Consider the following 23,095-nt stretch of genomic DNA (forward strand, 5'->3'; position numbering starts at 1 on the left):
TCTTTCTTTCTTTCTTTCTTTCTTTCTTTCTTTCTTTCTTTCTTTCTTTCTTTCTTTCTTTTTAATGTAGCTTACAATATATTCCTACAGGGCAGCACTGACCTGAAAGCACAGAGCAGGGGAAGGGGAGTGGGGTTTTAAGAAGGACAGTAGCATGGCCAGTCTGCATTTGAAACTTGACTATCAAGCAGGGTGTAGAAGAGAGACAGAAGATGGGACAGTCTGAGGGCAAAGAAAACAATGAGAAGACTCCTGTGCTGACCCATGAAAGAATTGATTATCATATGCAATGTTACAGAAGTTGTATTTCTATTTGATAAAGTCGCCACTTGCTGCATTAGTAGTATGGATACAAAGTACAAATAAAATAAGTTTTCCAAAATATATGTGAGTGACTTTGTTTTGGAATGCAGATAACCAGTCTTACACACTGTATATATGTATATATACATATTAACACCTCCTGCTGTATCCATTCCTGAACATTTTTTTGGATCAACTCTAGACTAACACAGCCTGGGAGAATTTGGCCTTCTGTGGCTTCACACAAACAACTAATCTGGAGCTGGTAGAAAGAATCTGTCCCTCCAGACTTACATCTGCTCATTACCAACTGTGTGACCCTTTGCTTAAACTCTCTTGAGTCTCACTACTTTCATAAGGAAAGGAGCTAAAGCGTCCACAGGTTCTGTGGGATATTAAAGGAAAAAACTTTAAAAGTATGCAAAACTAAATAACTAATGCCATAAAACTGTAGGTTTGCTTGCTATTCTATGCCACAAGGTAAACCATTGTCATGCAAAATGGAGGGTTCACTATAACTTCACTCCCTTGGGTCTTCGCACTTGGCAAGACGCTTGCTCTGGATGGTGTGAGACATTCTTCTGCTTAGAGCAGTCTGGCCTCCTCAGGTGAGCAGTTCTCTCTCCCATTGACGGCCCTGGCTGTAGGCTGAACTGGATAAGGAAGGATAGGACAGGCTCTCTGAAGGTTAAGTAAATGAGACCCCGTTCGGCTAACATGCGGACTATCTGGCCACACAGATGTCCCAGAGCTTTTCTTTCCCTCCATTGAGTTGGCTATCACAAGGTTTTCAGACTCAGAGCCAAAGTGTATGTCAATATTTACTTCCCCAGCAAACATTGCTCCTGATTTAGAAACTTCCAAGTTTTACATTTTTATTTTTAAATGTCCAAGGTTTTAGAGTCAACGTTGAGTCAATGTCAGGTAATGTGCTGTTGAGTTCAGGAGACATGAGATTATTTTTCTGAGAGTCCACTTTCAATGGCATGGGATACCTGGGGAAGGAATGCCAAATCTCTACCATCCTTTACAGGGCCCACCTCATAGCTCACAACCCTGAGACATAAGGAATAACAAAGGCCGATGGAAAGCAGAGCTGGGAAATAGTTCCAACCCACCCACCCTGCAGGACTTGATAATTTCCAATGTATTCAGCACACTGTAACTCCAACTACACTTAAGTTGTATCTCAGAGCCCAGGCAACATTGGATGAATTTTCACAAAACCTTGGGATATTATGTGGCTTCGGGTTGCTTGCGAAACAATGGTCACCATCAAAGACTAAATTGAAAAATGTCCATTAGAATTAAAATTCTACAAAAACAGAGTGAAGAAGTTAGCAATTACTTTTTATAAATTAAGAACTAGCAGGAAAGGGGTTTCTTAAATAAAAAATGAGAAAAAATAATCTGTCAAAGTATTAATATTATACTGTATACCATCCAAATCTCATGGTAAAAGGTACAGCCAAGGATTCAATGTCTTCTACCTGAATGTTCTTGAAAGTAGGAGAAATCGTTGTACAACAACATAATCTCTATTGGTTAAGTTAATGCTAGTTGTTATAACTCTGAAATATCAGTGGCTTAAAACAATGGGAACTTATTTCTTGCTCATGTAGATTTTAAAATGGATGTTTGTGGTTCATGGGTGGCTTTCCTCTAAGCAGGAAAACCAAACTCCTTCCATCCTGTGGCTCACCAGCTTTCACACTTGGCCTTCAAGTTCACTGTCTTTGTGTACTTCAAGCCATGGAAGGTAAAAGCACATGGAGGATCCCGTGTGGGTTTACGTGAACAGGACTGAAACTGGGGCATATCTGTGCACTTGCATCTCATTGTCCATAAGTTGATTCTGTGGCCCATCTTCCTGCAAAGAAGATAGGGTAATAGAGCCTAATGCTGTCCTCTGTAGGAAGAGGCCAGCAATCTCTGCCACATACTCCAGACGTTTCTAGATCACATGTGTGTGATCTCAAGGAAGCAATATGGCTCATAAAATTTTACAGCCCAGTTCAAGAGTGGAGCCAGATTGAATTTAAGGGAAGAGCTGGTATGATAGGCTGCTGATTATATACAATTCCCTTCTTAACTTGTATAACAGTTTGGGAAATTAAATCTTCCCCAAACATTCTAAAATTTCAATCTATTTCAGTTTTTAAAAATAATTCCCCTATGAACTCTGTATCTCATCTCGCTTTCAGAATTTGGTGACTGTTATTCCTAAATCTATAGCCTATATTGAATAAAGACGGCCCGAATTATGGATTACGTTTTGTACTGTCTAAAATTTCCCACCTGAAAATTTGGTGTGAATTTGGTAATTCACCAAGAATGTAGTTTACTTCAGAGTGAAATCCAGAGTTTGGCGCTCTCTCTCTCTCTCTCTCTCTCTTTTTCATTTGTTTACTTGCTTGTTCTGAGTTAAAAGAGGTTCAGAAAATTATAGGGGTGCATGGGTGGTTCAGTCGTTGAGTGTCTGCCTTTGGCTTAGGTTGGGATCCTGGGATCCTGGGGTCCTGGGATGGAGCCCCATGTCAGGCTCCTGCTCAGCAGGGAGTCTGCTTCTCCCTCTCCCTCTGTCTGCCACTCCCCCTGCTTGTGCGCTTGCTCGCTCTCTCTCTCTCTCTGTCAAATAAATAAATAAAATCTTGAAAAAAGAAGAAAATTATAATTTACTAAGAGACTGTGTAGATAATTGTTTTGGAGCAATTATGCAAACTAAATTGCTTTTTGTATCCGTTTCCTCACTTGTTCACTCATCCCATAGACATGTGTTAAGGGCCTGCTATGATTGCTTCTCAGCCTTTTGGCTAAGATCAAGTATAAGGGCCTGCGATGTATCATGTGGGCTCCACGCTGAGGAGGGACAACAAGGCCCAGAGAATTCCACCCTTCTCAAAGTTTTTGGCCCACAACTGATCATGATGGGTATCAAATGAAGAAAGTTCAAAAGAGAGGTGTGCTCCGAGGAGAGAGGGAAACCAGCTTAATCAGGGTTAGACAAGAGTCCCTAAGGAAGAGATCAAATGCTGAGACAAGAAGGACTCCGTGGGGATTGGCTTGATTCCCATCCATGGAATCCCTTCCTGGTGTCTTCTGTTCTGATTTTTCTGTCCTTCTGTCCTTGCCCAACTATTTTGAACTTTCTCCTTATACACAAATAATTTCATTGCTTTTTTTCCTGTACCTATAAACTTTGTCAGGGAACTGAATTATTCCTTGACCATTTTTGACCTGCAAATATGGCAATTTCATAGGATTCAACTTATATCTGTGACAGTATCAAGCCGAATGGCTCCAATCTCTTAAAATTATGGTATCCCATTACAGTATTTTAAAAATTTATTTTAAGCAATCTATCACCAACTGAAAACATTTCAGTTCTCCTCTATCAAATGCTTCTCTTTCAGAGTATTTTCCCCAGACGATTTTTTTCCAGGTTGAATTTTATTTTACTCTCCTATTCTTAATCTTATTTGATGGTGAGGTCACCATTTCCACCTCTTTGCTCTTGGAAGGAACCCCAACTCCTTTTGTCAGTTCATTTATTCTTTTCTCCATGTTATTATTGAGAAATAAGCTAGTTCTGTAGGCTATCAAACTAAAATAACAACAACTTTCCTAAAAGGAATGAGCCCTCTTGAAGAATGGCTTCTAATTTCATGCTTTTGAGGGTAAGGCAAGGTTATGCAAAAACTGCTGAAGCTGGTTAAGCTTTTAGTATTTGTTTTCAAGACTGCTGTTATCAAATCTGTGAAAACAATTTAGTTTCACACATATCCACACAGCAGCACAGAGAATTGTAAACGTAAAATTTAAAAAAGGTGCGGGGGGGGCGGCAGACTAGAATCCTTCACTACAATGAAATTACGGTGATGCTGAGCATTATGTAATCTCATTGGAAGAGAACAGTCTGTATGAACCCTTTTCTCAACTTCCCACAAGGAAACTTGACCTACTCTATCAATCTTGGTTTATTTATGATTAAAATTATAAATGCACACTTGGAACGTCCTCTGTTTTCATGCCACTTTTCCATGGAACTTCTCAAACAGATAAGGTTTGCTTATAAAAGGATCTGCAAGGCGCTATCTGGTTGTGTGTGGAACCTGACGGAACTGCCACGGTGAGTCAGGAACGTGCTTCCCAAGCCTCATTTACTAGAATTTACCAATTTTCCTTCAGAGCTCTAACTGAACTTGAATTATGCTAATGTTTTAAAAACTTATTTAGCCACACTCAATCATATTTTTTACTTTATTTAGATGCTGCTAATCTGGATGCTATCACTGCTGCTGGGAGCAGTAGTAGGTAAGAAAAGATATTTATGTAGTGCTGTAAGTGATTTCCTGCTTCACACTTTCCAGAAAATTTATGATGCCTGAACTCAAGCCACTATGGCATAAGGAGTAGAACAAAAAAGATACATGATTAAGAGTACAAGCTCTTGGAGTAGGGTTGCTAGATAAAATCTAAGATAACTTAATTTGAACTTCAGATAAATATTTCAGATAATCAATGGATATGTGACACAAATTTATACTAAAATGTATTCATTGTGTATCTGAAACTCACATGTGACTTTTATTTTCATTTGCTAATCTAGCAACCCTGGCTTGGAATCATGGGTGGAAATTGAGCCGTTTCTACCAGTCACAGGTGTATTAACCTGAGCAAAATTCTTACCCTCTCTGTGCTTCACTATCCTCATCTGTGAAATGGGCGTATAATACCTACGCTAATACAGGATAATTGTGAGACTTACATAAGTCCTGTAAATTGTCTTACCTGGCCCCTGGCACGTAGTGACATTTTGAGAATGTCGCCCCCACAACAACTACTGCTCCTACGCCTACTATTAATCTAGACTTTATGCTCCCGGATATCCCTTCCTTTGTGTTGTTCTTTTACGAGTTAACATCCAAGCATAGAGTTGTGTCAAACCATAGACTTTCTGTTTGATTTTTCACGAGCCGCTTCTTCATCATGGGAATCCAGAATGCTCCTCAAACATAGGTCAGAGACCTAAATTCTCAGCGAGGTAGAGATATAAAGTTTTGGCATTTGCTTGAAACATAAGCTTTCTACCCAAAGCCCAACACGAGAAGATGTTCTGTAAAGAACTGAAAACCTCACCCCTCTCTATAAAGGCTTGGAGACACAAGGTTGCCTTTTTCTTGGGCACCGGTGGCCCAAGGAAGACATCCGCATTGAGAAGCAAAACTGGGTCCCAGCACGGGACTGGACAGAGACGCGAGGAGTCGGGTGGTTGTACATTGTAGAAATGAGGGACAGAAGCCTATCTTTAGCTGGGATGCTGAAGCTATTTTGTGAGTACATTGATAGGAAGATGTCTGGGGATGCAGAGGAAGTAAAGAGCCTACAAAATGTAATTTAACTCATATTTTGGCAGAGAGACCATTAAAAAAAGAGAATTCTGATTAAACTAACATCCTTGAAATGCTTCTGGGTGATTACAGGAAAAGAAGTCTGCTTCCCAAGACTTGGCTGCTTTAGTGATGATGCCCCATGGGCAGGAATTGTGGAAAGACCCCTCAAAATACTGCCTTGGGCTCCAAAAGATGTCAATACTCGCTTCCTCCTATATACTAATGAGAACCCGAATAACTTTCAAGTAAGAGAACTCACTATTTTCAAAACTAAGTCCTATTCATTTTATGTAATAAGATTACTAAATGTTTAAGTTTTCCAAAGAGAACAAATTAGTGGAATTTGCATCTTTGTAGACTTTTGGGGCAGTGAGGTTAAGTATTATTTTACGTAACTTTATAAAAGGTCCATTAACTTGATTAATGGATTAACTTAATTATTCTCTTTTTGTTTTAATTTAGATTCACTTTATTTTCTATTAAAGAATGATTGATATGCAATATGGTATTAGTTTCAGGTGTACAACGTAGTGATTCGTTATATAAAACCATTATGAAATGATCACCATAATAAGTCTAGTTACCATGTCACCATACAAAGTTGTTTCAATATTTTTGGCTATATTCTCTATGCTGTACATAAATCCTCTTGTCTTATTTATTTTACAACTGGAAGGTTGTACCTCTTAATCCCCTTCACCTAGTTCATCCATCCCCCCACCTCCATCCCTGCTGGCTACCATTTCAATTTACTCTCTGTATCTATGAGTCTTGTTTTGTTTTGCTTATTCATTTGTTTTGGTTTTTTAGATTCATATATAAGTAGAATCATATGGTACTTGTCCTATCTAACTTATTTCACTTAGCATGATACTAAGTCCATACACGTTGTCATGAATGGCAAGATTTCATTCTTTTTATGGTTGAGTAATATTGCTATATATCTATATACAGATATATATAATATTATATGTTATATATAATACTATATATTATATATCTTCTTTATTCATTCATCTATCAGTGAACATTTAGGTTGCCTGCTTATCTTGGTTATTGTAAATAATACTGCAGTGAGCATAGGGGTGCAAATTTCTATTCAAATTAGTGTTTTCATTTTTTTCAGATAAAAACCTAGAAGTAGAATTGCTGGATCATATGGTAGTTCTATTTTTAATTTTTTGAGGAACATCCATTCCATTTTTTATTGGTGACTGCACCGATTTACATTCCCACCAACAGTGCGTGAGGATTCCCCTTTTCCACATGCTTACCAACACTTGTTAATGCTTGTCTTTTTAATAACAGCCATTCTGACAGGTGTGAAGTGATATCTTACTATGGTTTTGATTTGCATTTCCCTGGTGATGAGTGATGTTGAGCATCTTTTCATGTGCCTTTTGGCGTCTGTATATCTTTTTTGGAAAAACGTCTATCTAGATTCTCCACCCATTATTTTATCCGACAATTTTTTTCTGATATTGAGTTGTATGTGTTCTTTATATAACTTGGGTGTTAACCCCTTAATAAATATACCATTGGCAAATATCTTCTGCCATTCAGTAGATTGTCTTTCATTTTTGTTGATGGTTCCTTTTGCTGTACAAAGGCTTTTTCGTTTTATGTAGTCCCATTTGTTTACCTTTTCTTTTGTTGTTCTTGTCTAAAAATATTGCTAAGCAAAAAATATTGCTAAGGCCAATGTCAAAGAAATTACAGCCTATGTTTTCTTCTAGGGATTCTATGGTTTCAGGTCTTACATTTTGTCTTTACTCTGTTTTGAGCTTATTTTTTTATATGGTGCAAGAGTGGGTTCCAGTTTCATTCTTTTGTTTGTGTCTGTCCAACACCATTTCTTGAAGAGCCTATCTTTGTCCCACTGTATCTTCTTGCCTCCCTTGTTGTACACTAGTTAACCATATAAGTGCGGGGTTATTTCTGGGCTATTTTGTTCCATTGATCTATGTTTCTGTATTTTTGCCTGTGCTTTATTGTTTTGATTACTATAGCTTTGTAGTATTGTTTAAAATTGAGAGTTTTGTTTTTCTTTTTCAAGATTGTTTTGGCTACTCAGGGTCTCTGGTGGTTCCATATAAATTTTAGGATTATTGTTCTAGTTCTATGAAAAGTGTCATTGATGTTTTTATAGGGATTGCATTGAATTTGTGTGGCATTGAACTGCTTTGGGTAGCATGAACATTTTAATATTAATTCTTCTAGTCAATGAGCAAGGTAATCTTTTCATTTATTTGTGTTGCCTTCACTTTCTTTCATCAGTGTCATAGTTTCCAGAAGATAGGTCTTTCACTTCCTTGGTTAAATTTATTCCTAGGTATTTTATTCTTTTTGATGCAATTATGAATGAGATTGTTCTCTTAATGTCTCTTTCTGATATTTCATTATTATGTATAGAAATGCAACAAATTTCTGTATATTGATTTTGTATCTTGCAACTTATTGAATTCATTTTTTAGTTCTAATAGTTTCTTGGTGGAGGCTTTAGGGTTTTCGATATATAGTATCCTGTCATCTGCAAATCCTGACAGCTTTACTTCTTCTTTTCCAGTTTGGATGATTTTATTTCTTTTTCTTGCCCAACTGCTGAGGCTAGGATTTACAATACTATGCTGATAAAAGTGGCAAGAGTGGGCATCCTTATTTTGTTCCTGATTCTAGAAAAAGAAAAGCCTTCAGCTTTCACTATTGAGTATGCTGTTAACTGTGGGTTTGTCATATATGTCTTTTATTAGTTGAGTTATATATCCTCTGTGCCCAATTTATTGAGGTTTTATCATAAATGAATGTTGAATTTTGTCAAATACTTTTTCTGTAACCATTGAGATGATTGTATGATTTTTATTCTTTGTTTTGTTAATGTGCTGTATCACATTGGTTGATATATGGATATTGAGCCATCCTTGCATCACTGAAATAAATCCCACCTGATCATGATAAATGATCCTTTTAATGTATTTTTGAATTCAGTTTGCTGCTATTTTGTTGAAGATTCCTGATAAACATCTATGTTTATCAGGAATATTGGTCTGAATTTGTTTGTTTGTTTGTTTTATAGTGTTTGTCTGGTTTTGGTATTACATTAATGCTAACCCTGTAGAATGAGTTTAGAAACATTCATTCTTTCCTCTTCAGTATTTTGGAATTGTTTGAGAAAGATAGGTTTTAAGTTTTCTTTAAATGTTTGGTATAATTCACCTGTGACTCAGTCTAGTCCTGGACTTTTGTTTGCTGAGAGTATAATTACTGATTCGATCTCCTTACTAGTAATCGGTCTGTTCAGATTTTATATTTCTTTCTGATTTAGTCTTGAAAGATTGTCTATTTCTAGGACTTTGTCCATTTTTTTCTAGGTTGTCCAACTTGTTGTCATATCACAGTTAGTAGTAGTCTCCTATAATCCTTTGCATTTCTGTGGTATAAGCTGTAACTTCTTTTTCACTTTTCATTTTATTTATTGGCCCTCTCTGTTTTTTTCTTAATGAGTCTGGCTAAAGGTTCATCAATTTTGTTTACACTTCAGAGAAATAGTTCTTAGTTTTATTGATCTTTTCTATAGTTTTTTAAGTCTCTATTGCATTTATTTCCACTCTGATATTTATTATTTCCTTCCTTCTATTAATTTTGGGTTTTATTTGTTCTTCTTTTTTTAGTTCCTTTAGGTATGAGGTTAGATTGTTTATTTGAGCCTTTTCTTATTTCTTGATGTGGGCCTGTATCACTGTAAACTTCCCTCTTAGAACTGCTTTTGCCATGTCCCATAGATTTTTGAAAACATGGCATTTACATTTTTATTTATCTCAAGATATTGATTTAACTAGATCTTCAATTTCTTCCTTTACCCATTGATTGTTTAATAGCATGTAGTTTAGTCTCCACCTGTTTGTATTTTTTTCCACTTTTCTTCTTATAGTTGATTTCTAGTTTCATACCAGTGTTGTCATAAAATATGTTTGATATGATTTCAATCTTCTTAAATCTATTGAAGCTTGTTTTGTGGCCTAACATTTGACTTATTCTGGAGAATGGCCACATGTACTTGAGAAGAATGTGTATTCTGCTATTTGGGGATAGAATGTTCTGTGAATATATGTTAGTCCATCTGTTCTAAGGTGTCATTTAAAATCACTTTTTCTTTATTGATTTTCTTTTTTTTTTCAAAGATTTTATTTATTTATTTGACAGAGATCGCAAGTAGGCAGAGAGGCAGGCAGAGAGAGAGGAGGAAGCAGGCTCCCTGCTGAGCAGAGAGCCCGATGTGGGGCTCGATCCCAGAACCCTGGGATCATGACCTGAGCCAAAGGCAGAGGCTTTAACCCACTGAGCCACCCAGGCGCCACTCTTTATTGCTTTTCTGTTGGGAGATCTATACATTGATGTAAACACAGTGTTAAATCCCCCTGCTATTATTGTATTACTATCAATTTCTCCCTTTGCATCCATTAATATTTGCTTTATATAATTAGGTGTTTCTATGTTGAGTGCAGAAATTTTTACAAGTGTTATATCTTCTTATTGGATAAATCCCTTTATCTTTACATAAATTCCTTCTTTGTTTCTTATTGTAGCCTTTGTTTTAAAGTCTATATTGTCTGATACAAGTATTGCTACTCCAGCTTTCTTTTTGTTTCCATTTACTTAGAATACCTTTTTTCATCCCCTCATTTTTAGTCTGCATGGGTCTTTAGATCTGAAATGATCTAAAATGATCCAGTAGACAGCCTATAGGTTGGTTTTGTTTTTTTTAATCCATTCAACCACCCTTTGTCTTGACTGGAACTTGATATCATTTTTATCCTACCTCTATGTCACCATGTAATAAACACTCTGAATATAGTTATATATAATATATGTATACATATATATAAACCCTCCCAATATTATATATAATCTCCCAGCATTATATATGTGTGTGTATGTGTGTATAAAGTTGTACACACACATACACACACACAAAGCCTTCTGTTGTTTGGAAACAAAACCCCTACATCAATATTATAGCAGACATTTATTCTGAGTAGAACAACTGCAAAAATGTTATAATGTCTGGAACTTGATGATTGCAAATAGCCTGCCTGTAATAGGAGAATCCTTATTCACAAGGATCTCAAGTCTTGATGGTGTTCTCCTACCTGCTGTCTTCCTCCATGTACAAATGGTTCTATTGGACATATAAGAAACTGAACATTAAACACTTTTCTTCCCCAAATAGGAACTTGCTGCAGATCCATCAACTATCACAGACTCCAACTTCAAAACAGATAGAAAAACCCGCTTTATTATTCATGGATTCATAGACAAGGGAGAAGAAAACTGGTTGTCCAATCTGTGCAAGGTGAGACATGATAATCAATTAAGGGAAGGTTGTTCCCAGAATGATGATTAACAATGGGGAAGGCACAGGTTGCAACCAATCAGGACAAATACCAGCTACCATGGCATCAGGGAATCATCTGACTCTCCTGAGGTTTCAAGGGGAGGTCCAAAGGGTGGTAGGGTGTAGAGGGGACCAGGGACAGTCAGGGCAGCAAGGTTGGCAAGCATTGGGTGGCTCTAGGTAGTGGTTATTTAATAACTAATACAGAGATATTTCAAAACTTTAGCAACAGATGTTGCCCTACTGATGCAATATTAGTTGTGTTTTCAATAACTTTAATTTTTTCAGTAGGTTTTCATTTCTATATGAAGAACTAAGATAACTTATTTTGCCCAAACTAATTGTTTTCCTTTGATTTTCACTTGCTACTCTTTGATCTCCAATGGTAGCAATATCTGGGAAAACTGTGTAGGTTTTCATTTTCGGCTTCTGTTGTTTCAACCAGAGTGATCCAATTTTCTTTAATTTGCCTTTGGCCGTGTGCCCCATGATAATGAAGAACTAAAAGATAGAAAATCAAATAGAACATATTTTTCCTAGCAACTGCCAGTGCTTGAGGAACATTATCCTTGATTCATCTATTCAACAAGCATTAATGGCCAGCATGGAACACAGGTGCAGTCATTTCTTCTGAGGTCCAAAAAACAAGACACAACGGTCCTCCTAAACGCTATTAATTTCAGACCTGTCTATGACTTGAGCCAAAAGCTGGATTGAATCAACTCTAGAGACTATCCGCCGATCCTGGAGACAGACAAAATAAACGGGCTTCACTTCACAAGTGTAAAAATAATCAGCAAAACCCTAATTTGTCTTCTAAAATAATTTAAGCCGATGATTGTTAGGGGGAGGGTAGAAATCGATTTTTATACAATGAAGGAAAAGGACAAAGGGATTCTTAGCTCAAAGGGAATGTAAATTTTTTTAGATATGTGTATCTAAAATTTTTTAGATACATGTACACAATCTTCGCAGGCCCTCTGTGAAGCAACTACATGGTTGCTTTATGGTAAAAACAAACAAACAAACAAGCAAACAAAAAAACCCAAAAATGGATTACCCTAGAAGGTCAAAGGTCTTAGACTCTAGTTCTGACTCCATCCTTAGCCAACCATGACATTAGCAAATCATTTTCCCTCTTTGGAGATCTCTATCTATAAAATAAAAGAATTGGAGGTGATTTCTAAGATTGCTTCATCCTCCTGAAAGTCTTGGGGAAAAGGTGGGGATATGTATAACCATACACATACCCAAACAAACAAAATTCCTCCCAGATCTAATATTCATGAAACTATCATTGACCTGCATCAACAAAGCTTCCAGTATATATCCAGTGGGTTATGCTTTTATGTGAAGTAATTCATCAGTAATATAAAATAAAATATTTTCATCCAAAAACTTTGATTGTTCTTTCCATCATGGAAAAGCTTACCCATTTATGTTCAGTATTTTTACTTAAGGGAGCCCTAACATAGCCTTTCATTTATTCATTCATCCAGTAAATATTTATTGAACACCTACTATGTGCCAGGAACTATTTGAGGCACTGAGGATACAGCAGTGAACAAAACATTCCTGGGATGCCTTCTAGTAAGGGACAATGTCCTGGGATGCATTCTAGTAAGGACAACATAGGCTTATGACATTTATGATGCTCTGATGAGACAATCCACTGTACCCCATTTTATACATCTCTCCCTGCAACAAATGTCTATGCATCTGTTACAGTAGATAGCCCAAGAATCCAATTCCTGCTATGGCCAGACCCTCAATTTGGAGCCAATGTTAAACTTCAAAAAGAATTTCATATCCATAGTTTTGTTCATTGTTGTGGGGTTAAAAATAAGCTTGATGATGTATAAGTCATAGAGGAAATTTACCCTCATTCTCAAATGTGTTAATTATTAATTTATAAATATCCTGAATTCTTTACCTATTCATTGTGTCTGTTCCATCAGAACCTGTTCAAAGTGGAAAGTGTGAACTGCATCTGTGTGGACTGGAAAAGTGGCTCCCGCACTGGTTACACGCAAGCCTCCCAGAACATCCGGATTGTGGGGGCAGAAGTGGCTTATTTTGTTCAAGTTCTTCAGGTAACTCCCTCTAGGTTATATAAAAGTCCATGCACATTGCTCTCCAGATTCTCTGTAAAAATTTTTTTAAAATTGTGGTAGGCATGATAATTACTAAAGACATTCCTCTATTGAGATTTGACTTTCCCTGTGGTTGAAAAGAAAAATGCAAAATCAATCATCAATCAATCTAGATTTGGGCTTCATCAATATTCCTCTTAAAATAAAAAAAAAACTAGTTTGTTTTTTTTTAAGTGATGTTACTCAAGCAATTGGCTAGGTTGCTGCTACTGAATTCCATCAGTATTCCTTTCATTTCACTGTTTATTAAACCAAGTAGGTGTGATAATGTCAACTTCAAGATGAAACTACCTTGGTTTTGGTTATGTTTTTAATTTTTTTTTTTAAATATTTTATTTATTTATTTGACAGAGATCACAAGTAGGCAGAGAGGCAGACAGAGAGAGAGAGAGAGAAGCAGGCTCTTGGCTGAGCAGAGAGCCCGATGCGGGACTCGATCCCAGGACCCTGAGACCATGACCTGAGCCGAAGGCAGCGGCTCAACCCACTGAGCCACCCGGGCGTCCCGATGTTTTTAATTTTTTTAACAGAGCACAGTGACAGCAAACTAATCTGCTTTGGTAACTAAAACCTTAAAAAAATGTTAAACAGGAATCTCCTTATTTAATTGCTTTATTATTTGCTAACCTATATATTTGCTTTACCAATTCTGGGTAACAATTCCTCATACCCAGCAAGGGTTCCTCTACGTAGTAAAACAACAAAAGAGAGCCCAGATTCCACCAGCTTAAACATTAGACCATTGCCATTTTCTATGACAACTGAAAACAAGTCATGAAAATCAGTTGCTTTGAAGGGGTGGCATGTTTTCATGTTTTGCAAGGATCTCCTTCTGTGGCCATCTCGAAGTTTGCAGTATTAGGAAATATTCTGAAGAAATTTTCTTTCCAACAGTCAGCGTTTGGGTACTCACCTTCCAACGTCCACATCATTGGCCACAGCCTAGGCTCGCATGCAGCTGGAGAAGCAGGAAGGAGGACCAACGGGACTGTTGGACGAATCACAGGTTGGTCAAAACAGTAAATACTGAAAAATTGGACTCAGTGTAGCCTATATGAGGTCCAAACGGATGGAAATTCGGCATTTTCTGAATTGGGCCACATGATCAGAAATCAGTCTGTTCTGAGGCCTTGCGAATTTTTTGTTGATATTGATCTTTGGCCTACAGAGCCTTATTTAACAAATATATATATATATATATATATATATAGTATATGACTAAAATTTTAATTAAGAACATCGGGAGGTCTATTTTTCTATTGTCAGGCATTCACAAAGGGCAAGTTTCATAAATAGAATAAATAGCATAAATAATAGAATAAATAATAAAGAGAATTAAACCCAAGAAGCTCAAAAATGCATAATTAATTACATTCTGCTTCAGTAGCAATTGATAATTATCCCAGTCTTCATTGAACACAAGCCAAGAGTGGCAGGGGACAGGTGATCAGGATGGGCTAACCAATTCTGCATGCTCTCATTAGATAAAAAATAGTATTTCACAAATCTCAGACTGGTTGCACTTGGCCAGTGGGATCACATGGTATATACCCAGGCCCTAAAACAACCTTGCAACCTTATAGGAAAGACTTTGCTATCCTGGATCTGTGAGGGGACCACTTCAGGGAGCACCCACTTTCCTCTTCTATCATCCCACTCTGTCTCTGACCTTCTGACTCTTTTTGATTTTGGATAAACTTGTCACATTTGGATTGGTGGGGGCATCTAGATGTCTATCATTAGTTTGCTGGAGACAACATTCTTTCTCATAATCCGTAAATGTTTACAAAAGCCTGCTCAGCCAGGCCCTCTGCGAAGCTGTGGTCTTGGTGACCATGAATACCAAAGTCTTGCCCTCACAGGATTTTGCAGTAGAATGGGAACTCTTTTATCCTGACCAGCTTTTAGGAGTCTCCCAGAATCTGTCTCTTTCCTTGTAACTGCTGTTAGCAGCTGGGATTATCTCAGGGACTAAGCATCCATAAGTAGAGCCAAATCCCATGGTTTGAGGAAAATTCACTATAATGCAAATAGAAAATTAGACACAGAAAGTGTAAGAAAATGATAAGGTCAGGAAGAACTAGCTTATCTCATTCTAGGCCTAAGTCATGGCTCCCCCCAATGCTTGCACTTGAGTGGGTAATTAATGAAGAAAGCTCCATGTGGGTGTACACTGATATTAACACGACACATTCTATTTACCTTAGGGTTGGACCCAGCTGAACCGTGCTTTCAGGGCACGCCTGAATTAGTCCGATTAGACCCCAGTGATGCCCAGTTTGTGGATGTAATTCACACAGATGGTGCCCCTATAATCCCCAACATGGGTGAGTCAAGTCATCTGCAAGTGTTTCTGAGTCCACATATTAAAGTGTTCTAAAGTGTCTGAGTCTATACATCAACATCAACTTTCTCATATTTTAATATTCCTTAGGTTTTGGAATGAGTCAAACTGTAGGCCACCTAGATTTCTTTCCAAATGGAGGAAAAGAAATGCCCGGATGTCAGAAGAACATTCTCTCTCAGATTGTTGACATAGATGGAATCTGGGAAGGTAAAACCATTATGTGCATGAAGAGATTTTCTTAGGGCAAAATTTGTGTTTCACTTTTTACTAAACTTGTTACGTATTTTGGTACAGGTCTCATATTTTCTACAACAAAGGACTTTTAATCCAAAATATAGGCTTTTCACTGGGCAAAGTGGGCAGGAGGAGACTGTAGAAAGACAATGTAGTCAACTTTCCAATTCAGAATTTCCCAATTCAGGGAATGCTTTAGCAAGTTGTCCTTCTATCTATATGGATGAATTTCTTCCTTTTTCAGATGACGAATTTATTTGTCCTGAAGTTATTTTTCTATTTCATTTAGCTATGGCATTGCTATTAAAATCTTAAATGACATTTAATTTCTAATTGCATCACAAATCATAAATACACTTCATAGATGATTTTGTTCCATGACCACCATGAGCTCCCACAAATTAGAAAATTCTATTCAACCACCATGTTCTAATTGTGACATTAACTTGGAAAAAATAAAATCTGCTATTAATGTGTATTGTCTGATTTCAAAGGAACTCGTGACTTTGTGGCCTGTAATCATTTAAGAAGCTACAAATATTACTCTGATAGCATCCTCAACCCTGATGGCTTTGCTGGATTCCCTTGTGCCTCTTACAGCGTTTTCACTGCAGTAAGTAGAAGCTGCCTTGTACCTAAAGAATTTTGTGACCACCACTTCTCATAATGGGTGTAGTTCACTGTATGTGACATGCATTTAGTGAATGCCACTATATGATTGCCACATTATACTTTTAATTTTATATATATATATATATATATATATATATATAATTTATTTATTTTACAGAAAGAGAGATCACAAATAGGTAGAGAGGCAGGCAGAGAGAGGGAGAAAGCAGGCTCCCTGCTGAGCAGAGAGCCCCATGTGGGGCTTGATCCCAGGACCCTGAGATCATGACCTGAGCCAAAGGCAGAGGTCTAACCCACTGAGCCACCCAGGCACCTCTATATATTTTTATTTTTAAATGAAATATAGTTGACATATGTATTTATCATAATAGTGATGAGACATTGGAGAACTTTAGAAAAATGGGCTTGTGTACTGAGATGTTCCATATCTACCTTGTTCTCTATCCCTTCAGTGTGTATCAGGCAGAAGTTCAAACTTGTTTTAGGAATAATTATAACTAAAAAAAAGTCTATGGACATCTGAGCTATGGCTACAGGATACTGATAAATATGGAAAACTTGTCTTAAATGCTGACCCTATAAAACTATATCATTATGTGCTTGTGGATATTTCTGTGCAACCTCATAATTGCCAAGTTTTTGTTTGTTTGCTTGCTTGCTTTTGAGTTTTCATCTTGTTTGGTATTCGCTAGGTATCTGGATTAGGATCCTTACATGTGATCTTGAAAATGATGTATCTGTTGCCTGTTAATTTTTATTGTTCTTCCTTTCACTATAATTTTCCACAATAAAAATATACAACCTATATCATTTAATAAAGAAAATTTTAAATAACACACCAGGTGAAGTCATAATTATCAAGATGTATAACTTAGTGCCAAAGAGAAAGGATCTGAAAGCTGGTTTCACCATTAATTGGCTGAATGATTTGGACAAAATATTTAACCTCTCTCTAAGGCAGTTTTTTCATTTCTAAATGAAATAATAACAGTAGACTCCATTGGTTTTGTGGGAGCATTTAATGAGATATGTTTTAGTTCCTTAGCTTAGAATCTAAAATATAATAATTGGCATTCAGCACCTGTTGGCTATATGTGTTGGGAGGGTGCATAGTACAGCTGTGCACAAACAAGATCACCATCCCCTTTCTTTGGTTTAAGTTTATTTTTATCGTGTTCCCCAATCTCTAGATAATGGGGAAAATTAACAAAGAAGCTTTAGGTTTTATTCAGTTAAAATTTAGTCTGAGTTCAGTAATATAAACAGTTTTTTTAGGTGATGCTCAGACACTTTTATAAGGAAAAGTTCTCAATTTTGCATATTTCTCAGCCTTTGGACCCTTTCATCATCTTCTCTCCAAGCTGGTATTGGGCACAGTGGTTTTGGTGCTGGTGGCCAGTATGTGTGTAGGGCAGAGGGGAGGACCTGGGGGTCTGCATTATTGATGGATGTGCTGCTGGTGTCTGCAGATAATGTCTAGGAACATCAACTCTTCTGGCGTGGCCATCTTCCCCATAGAGCTCTGGCCATTTCTTCCTGACTGGCTCAGTCTCTCCTTAACTTTTGTTAGATGAGACCCTGAGACTTGGTCCAGTCCCCATCTGGTTCATTGATCCAAGAGTCTGCGCCTCTACTGTGGAGTAGGATTACCTTTCCATAGAAGAAGTTGTGATGTTTATCCTTCCCACTCTGTTTCTCCCTCTTCCTCTCTTCTTCCCATAACTCCTGGCCCAGAAAGAGGACATTTTCCTAAGTGATATGTGTATTCTCCACACCCCAACCTCATAGTAAGGACTTAAGGCCAACTGGGGCATTTTCTGTTCACACTGGGAAAATTGTGAGGTCTGAATCCTTCAGACCTTAATATGCGAAAGTGGGAACTGAAAAATGTGAGAAAAACCTGACTCCTAATGGGTACTATTTTGCATATCGGAGCTGATGATCACCCCTTGCTCTTTCTTTTGCAATCTTTCTAAAATAAAGTCTAACTATCTGTAGGCAAATGGATGTCTTGAGCAACATACAGAAGCAAAAGGGAAAAGATTAAAATATATGTATAGGTATATATTTAAATTCCCTTTTTTGTGTGATTTTTGTATTTTTGTTAGTGTCGTGTTATTTAACAGTCAAATCTGTCATCGTAACTAATGAAATGCATTTTCTACCTTTGCTGAAACACTATGAAAGTTGTCTTTTGCCATCGCGACAGAATCGGCTTTCAAATATTTGAATGCAACAACAGGTGGAAAAAGATGACACACTGTTGAAAGAAAGAGTGTCCTCATTCATCATTTGTTAATTTCCCCTAGAACAAGTGCTTCCCCTGCCCAAGCGAAGGCTGCCCGCAGATGGGTCATTACGCTGACAGATTTCCTGGAAAAACAAACGGAGTGAACCAGATATTTTATCTAAACACTGGTGATGCCATTAGTTTTGCTCGTAAGTATTATATGTGCCTTAAATTCACAATGCTATTTTACCATGTTTTACCATGTTCAGTGAAATGCGTGGAACTGTTCTTCAGTACAAAAGTTGTAAATGCTCCTTTCCAACATGGAAAACTTTTCAAAAGCTCTTGTGTTCCATGTAACTCTGGCTCATTGGAGTAAAAGAGCAGAATTTGGGAGCCTGAACGAACAATGATAGGAAAAGGAATTTCTTCGTGTTTTATTCTGGTGCCAAATTCAGGAGGTTTCTTTTGCTCCAGACTCTTCCAATTCAGTTAGAGATTTCATGGAAGCAAAATTCTGAGGTTCTGTATAAGCACAAAAGTAATCCGGGAGAGAGATACCAGAGATTGTGGGAATGGTAGGGAGTTGACAGATTTAAGAGATATTTAGGGTGGGAGGCTCCATGGGTGATAGGAATTAGTGGGTACAGGGATGGTGAGACATGTTCCTTCCTGGGTTGCAGAGGAAGAAACTATTTAGACTAGAGCCAGTGGTGTTGGCTGCACTGCAAAAAATAAGCCAAGTTTTATTCCCTCCTCAATTTGGCCCAGGCTAGCTCTAACTGGCATAAGCTGCTAGTTAACTATTGACTAATACCACAAAATGGTTGCCATAACTTAATACCTTTCTGATGGCAAGGTAAAGCTGAATTAATAGATTTTTAAAAATAAATGTAGACAACGTAGACAAAAAAAAATAGGACTCTAAAATGTGATGACCTATGAAAATAGTAAATTGAGGGGTGTCTGGGTGGCTTAGTCCAGTAAGCACTTGACTTCGGCTCAGGTCATGATCTCGGGGTCCTGGGATCAAGCCCCACATTGAGCTCCCTGCTCAGTGGGGAGTCTGCTTGTCCCTCTGTCCCTCCCCCAACTTGTGCTATTTCTCTCTCTCAAGTAAATAAATAAAATCTTTAAAAAATAGTAAACTGCTGAAAATGTCATACTCTACCCTCTTCCCACTTTCTTTTATCTTTTCTCTTTTTGGATTTTATTTATTTTATTTTAGAGAGAGAGAGAGTACGCCAGCTGGGGAAAGGCAGAAGGAGAGAGACAGAGAGAGAGAGAATCAATCCCCAAGCAGATTCCACACAGAGCTCAGAGCCAGACACAGGACTTGATCTCATGACTGTGAGATCATGACCTGAACTGAAACCAAGAGTTAGAGGCTTAACTGACTGGGAAACCCTGGTGCCCCCTTCCTACTTTCTTTTAAGATTTAGTTCTTATAATATTTAAAATAAATTGTTAGGTTAAGAAACTGAAAACAGAATATATGACTTACATATACTACTTGATATCTACTGACTTTGGAAAGATTCAGTGTTCCTGCCTTGGCTTCACACCTGTCTTCTGAACATTTAGGTAAAGGAGATTATTTGATTGGAAGAACAATCAATCCTATATATAAATTATCCAAAATTCAGCAGCAATGGATTCCAAGTAAGCCTGTTTTTAGCATATCTTCTCTACAAACTGACAGTTTGCAAATATTTTCCCCCTGTGCAGGATGGAGGTATAAGGTGGCCGTCACATTGTCTGGGAAGAAGGTTACGGGACATGTGCTAGTTTCTTTGTTTGGAAATAAAGGAAATTCTAAACAGTATGAAATTTTCAAGTGAGTAAAATATTATCCTACACTTCTTAAATGTCAGAATCCTTTGCCCATATAATGCAGTTATGAACATACACATTTATTCATTATATCTGGGAGTATAGTACCACCACACATCATTCCAAGGAAGATATAATTTTATCTTATACCTTAATACATTTCAGAATTCTGTTTCTGAATTTTTTCTCTGCTAGTTCCTGAGAAAACCACTGATGTTTGCTTTGATGCATGGCATCTGATTTATAATCAGTAAATAATTTTTCTGTCCACAAAACAACTGGGAAAAGATGACATGATGATGTCATCCTTCATTAGTTGTGGGAGGTTTGTGACTAAAACATATTTGAAGTTTTATTAAAGTAAGGATGACTTTAAAGGAATATGAGTTATTGTTGGCAAATGACCTACCACTGAGTTGGCGTACGTGTCTGCATTTAATACCTTAGAATGGCGAATGTACCGTCAATCATCTTACTAGAGATACATTGTAAGCTCATTTTAGAAATATATATGTATATATTTGTATGTTGATGTATGTTTTCATTAACTTCTCAACTCCCAAGGGGCACTCTCCAGCCAGACAGCACTCACTCCAATGAATTTGACTCTGATGTGGACGTTGGAGATTTGCAGAAGGTTAAATTTGTTTGGTACAACAAGGTGATCAACCCAACTCTACCCAGAGTGGGAGCGTCCAAGATCATGGTGGAAAGAAACGATGGAAAAGTGTAAGTAATAAAAACCCCAAGAGATTTGCAGTCCCGAGTCACCCACACTATTCCCACTAGAAGTCTGCTGTAGGTTCAATCTCCGACAATGGTTCTCCTAAGCCATGGTCACCGTTGCTTCCTAGTACCTTCTGTTTCTTTAGGAAAAAGAGCAGAATTTTCAGGAAGAACTTTGAGAGATTTGTAGATACGATGTGTCATTTGATGCAAGTAAAGTGTTAAACTGAGAATCTGGCTTCATGACCCTGAAGTGGAAAGAGGGATTTCATTTAGCAACTGAGCCTTGTGTCATGGGTCTGACAGCAGGTCACTGGCTGCCTGGGGGGAGGGGAAATGGGCAGGGTCAAGAAGTAGAGATTACAAAGGAACAGAAGAGTAATTTGGGGTAATGGATATGTTTACTTTCTTGATGGTGGTGACGGGATGAGAGTACTATTCTTGTCTCCATTAAAGATAATTAAATGAAAGCTCGGTACCATAATTCGTAGGCAGGAAATTTGACTCCAGCAAGTTCTTAACTACCACAAAACAAATTCAGTTCACCTTTATTCATATACAGATCATCTGTGCCCTTCCTTTCTCATGTCCTTTATCACTAGCAGTGTTTAACCTTTAATTTTCTATCTGCGAGTCTGCTGGCCATCAGACCACAGGGAGGGAAATGAAGATGAAAAGAAGAGAGCGCCTTCTGAGTACCTTTTATGTACCAGGCCCTTTGCACATGCTTATGTATGTCTTTGAAGAAAATGAGCTCCTAGGCAAACTAAGTTTTGTTCAGTCTTAGTGAGTAATGCTAGTCATTTCAATTTGGTTATTGAATTAAGTAGGAATGCCTAGTGAAGGTAACACCAGGACCTTGGAAATTTCCCTTGGGCTGATTTTTTATCATGCCACTGACCCTGCCCTTCCTAGGTTGCACTGATTGACAATAGCCAATAAAGTGTTTAGTGGGTGCTTTAGGATATGGCAAATGAACACTCCCTGTCCTTGGGGGCATCCAATGATACTTCCTCTCGGCTCTTGCGCAGCTATGAAAGAACACTGGAAAGGAGAATGCAGTCCTTTATACAGAAGAGGTCTGTGTTCCCTTCGCCAGTGTCTGGTCTCAGGCACAGGGAGTGGTTCTTGCTCAGACTGGGGAGATGAGAGGCTGTGTTATGCTCAACACACCAGCGGTCCACCAGGAAAAGCTGACTTTCTGTTTTTTTTCTCTCTGCAGGTTCAACTTCTGTAGTCAAGAAACCGTGAGGGAAGATATTCTGCTCACTCTTACCCCGTGTTAGAAGTCACTGACATGTGACCACTGCATATCTTACTGTTAATAAAATCTATTGGTGAAGCAATACATCTCTTCGTTATCATGTTCTTTTTTCCCATGGCTCTTTTGGATAACGCAATTAAAATCTGAAATTTGGGGCGCCTGGATGGCACAGTCAGTTAAGCACCTGCCTTTGGCTCAGGTCATGATCATCAAGGTCCTGGGATTGAGGCCCACATTGGGTTCCTTGCTCAGCAGGGGGCCTGTTTCTCCCTCTCCCTCTGCCTGCTGCTCTGCCTACTTGTGATCTCTATCTTACTGTCAAATAAATAAATAAAATCTTAAAAAAATAATAAAATAAAATCCGAAATTTGGAGTTGGTCTGAAGAACCACAAATGATGGTTGAAGTTTGCTACATATTATGTGGATGTTGGAGCTTGAGAAAATTGTTTCCTTGGCACTGATGTCATGCCCATTGTTAATATTATTGTTGTCATCCAGATCAGTCAAGACAGACTTCCAGATCCAAGATGACCCACATCCCAGGGTGTACACATGGCAAGTATCAAACTTGGCCACTTTCCCATCA

The 23,095-nt window shown here is 37.8% G+C and overlaps 1 protein-coding gene across 1 annotated transcript; it reads left to right on the top strand.

Annotated features, from left to right (window-relative positions):
* Nucleotides 1–4,415: 4,415 nt before the first annotated feature.
* LOC111144944 (pancreatic triacylglycerol lipase) lies at nt 4,416–22,594 on the top strand. The gene is made up of 13 exons (XM_022499562.1): nt 4,416–4,432; nt 4,572–4,617; nt 5,787–5,941; nt 10,924–11,046; nt 13,047–13,181; nt 14,136–14,247; nt 15,449–15,568; nt 15,676–15,795; nt 16,317–16,435; nt 18,765–18,894; nt 20,414–20,522; nt 21,083–21,247; nt 22,467–22,594. Exons 2-13 carry the CDS (start codon nt 4,572–4,574, stop codon nt 22,528–22,530), a joined length of 1,398 nt encoding a protein of 465 aa, XP_022355270.1. The 5' UTR covers nt 4,416–4,432; the 3' UTR covers nt 22,531–22,594.
* The last annotated feature ends 501 nt before the right edge of the window (nt 22,595–23,095 follow it).

The sequence above is a fragment of the Enhydra lutris genome, unplaced genomic scaffold, assembly GCF_002288905.1.
Source record: "Enhydra lutris kenyoni isolate GAN:26980312 unplaced genomic scaffold, ASM228890v2 scaffoldscaffold12, whole genome shotgun sequence".
Lineage (NCBI taxonomy): Eukaryota > Metazoa > Chordata > Mammalia > Carnivora > Mustelidae > Enhydra > Enhydra lutris.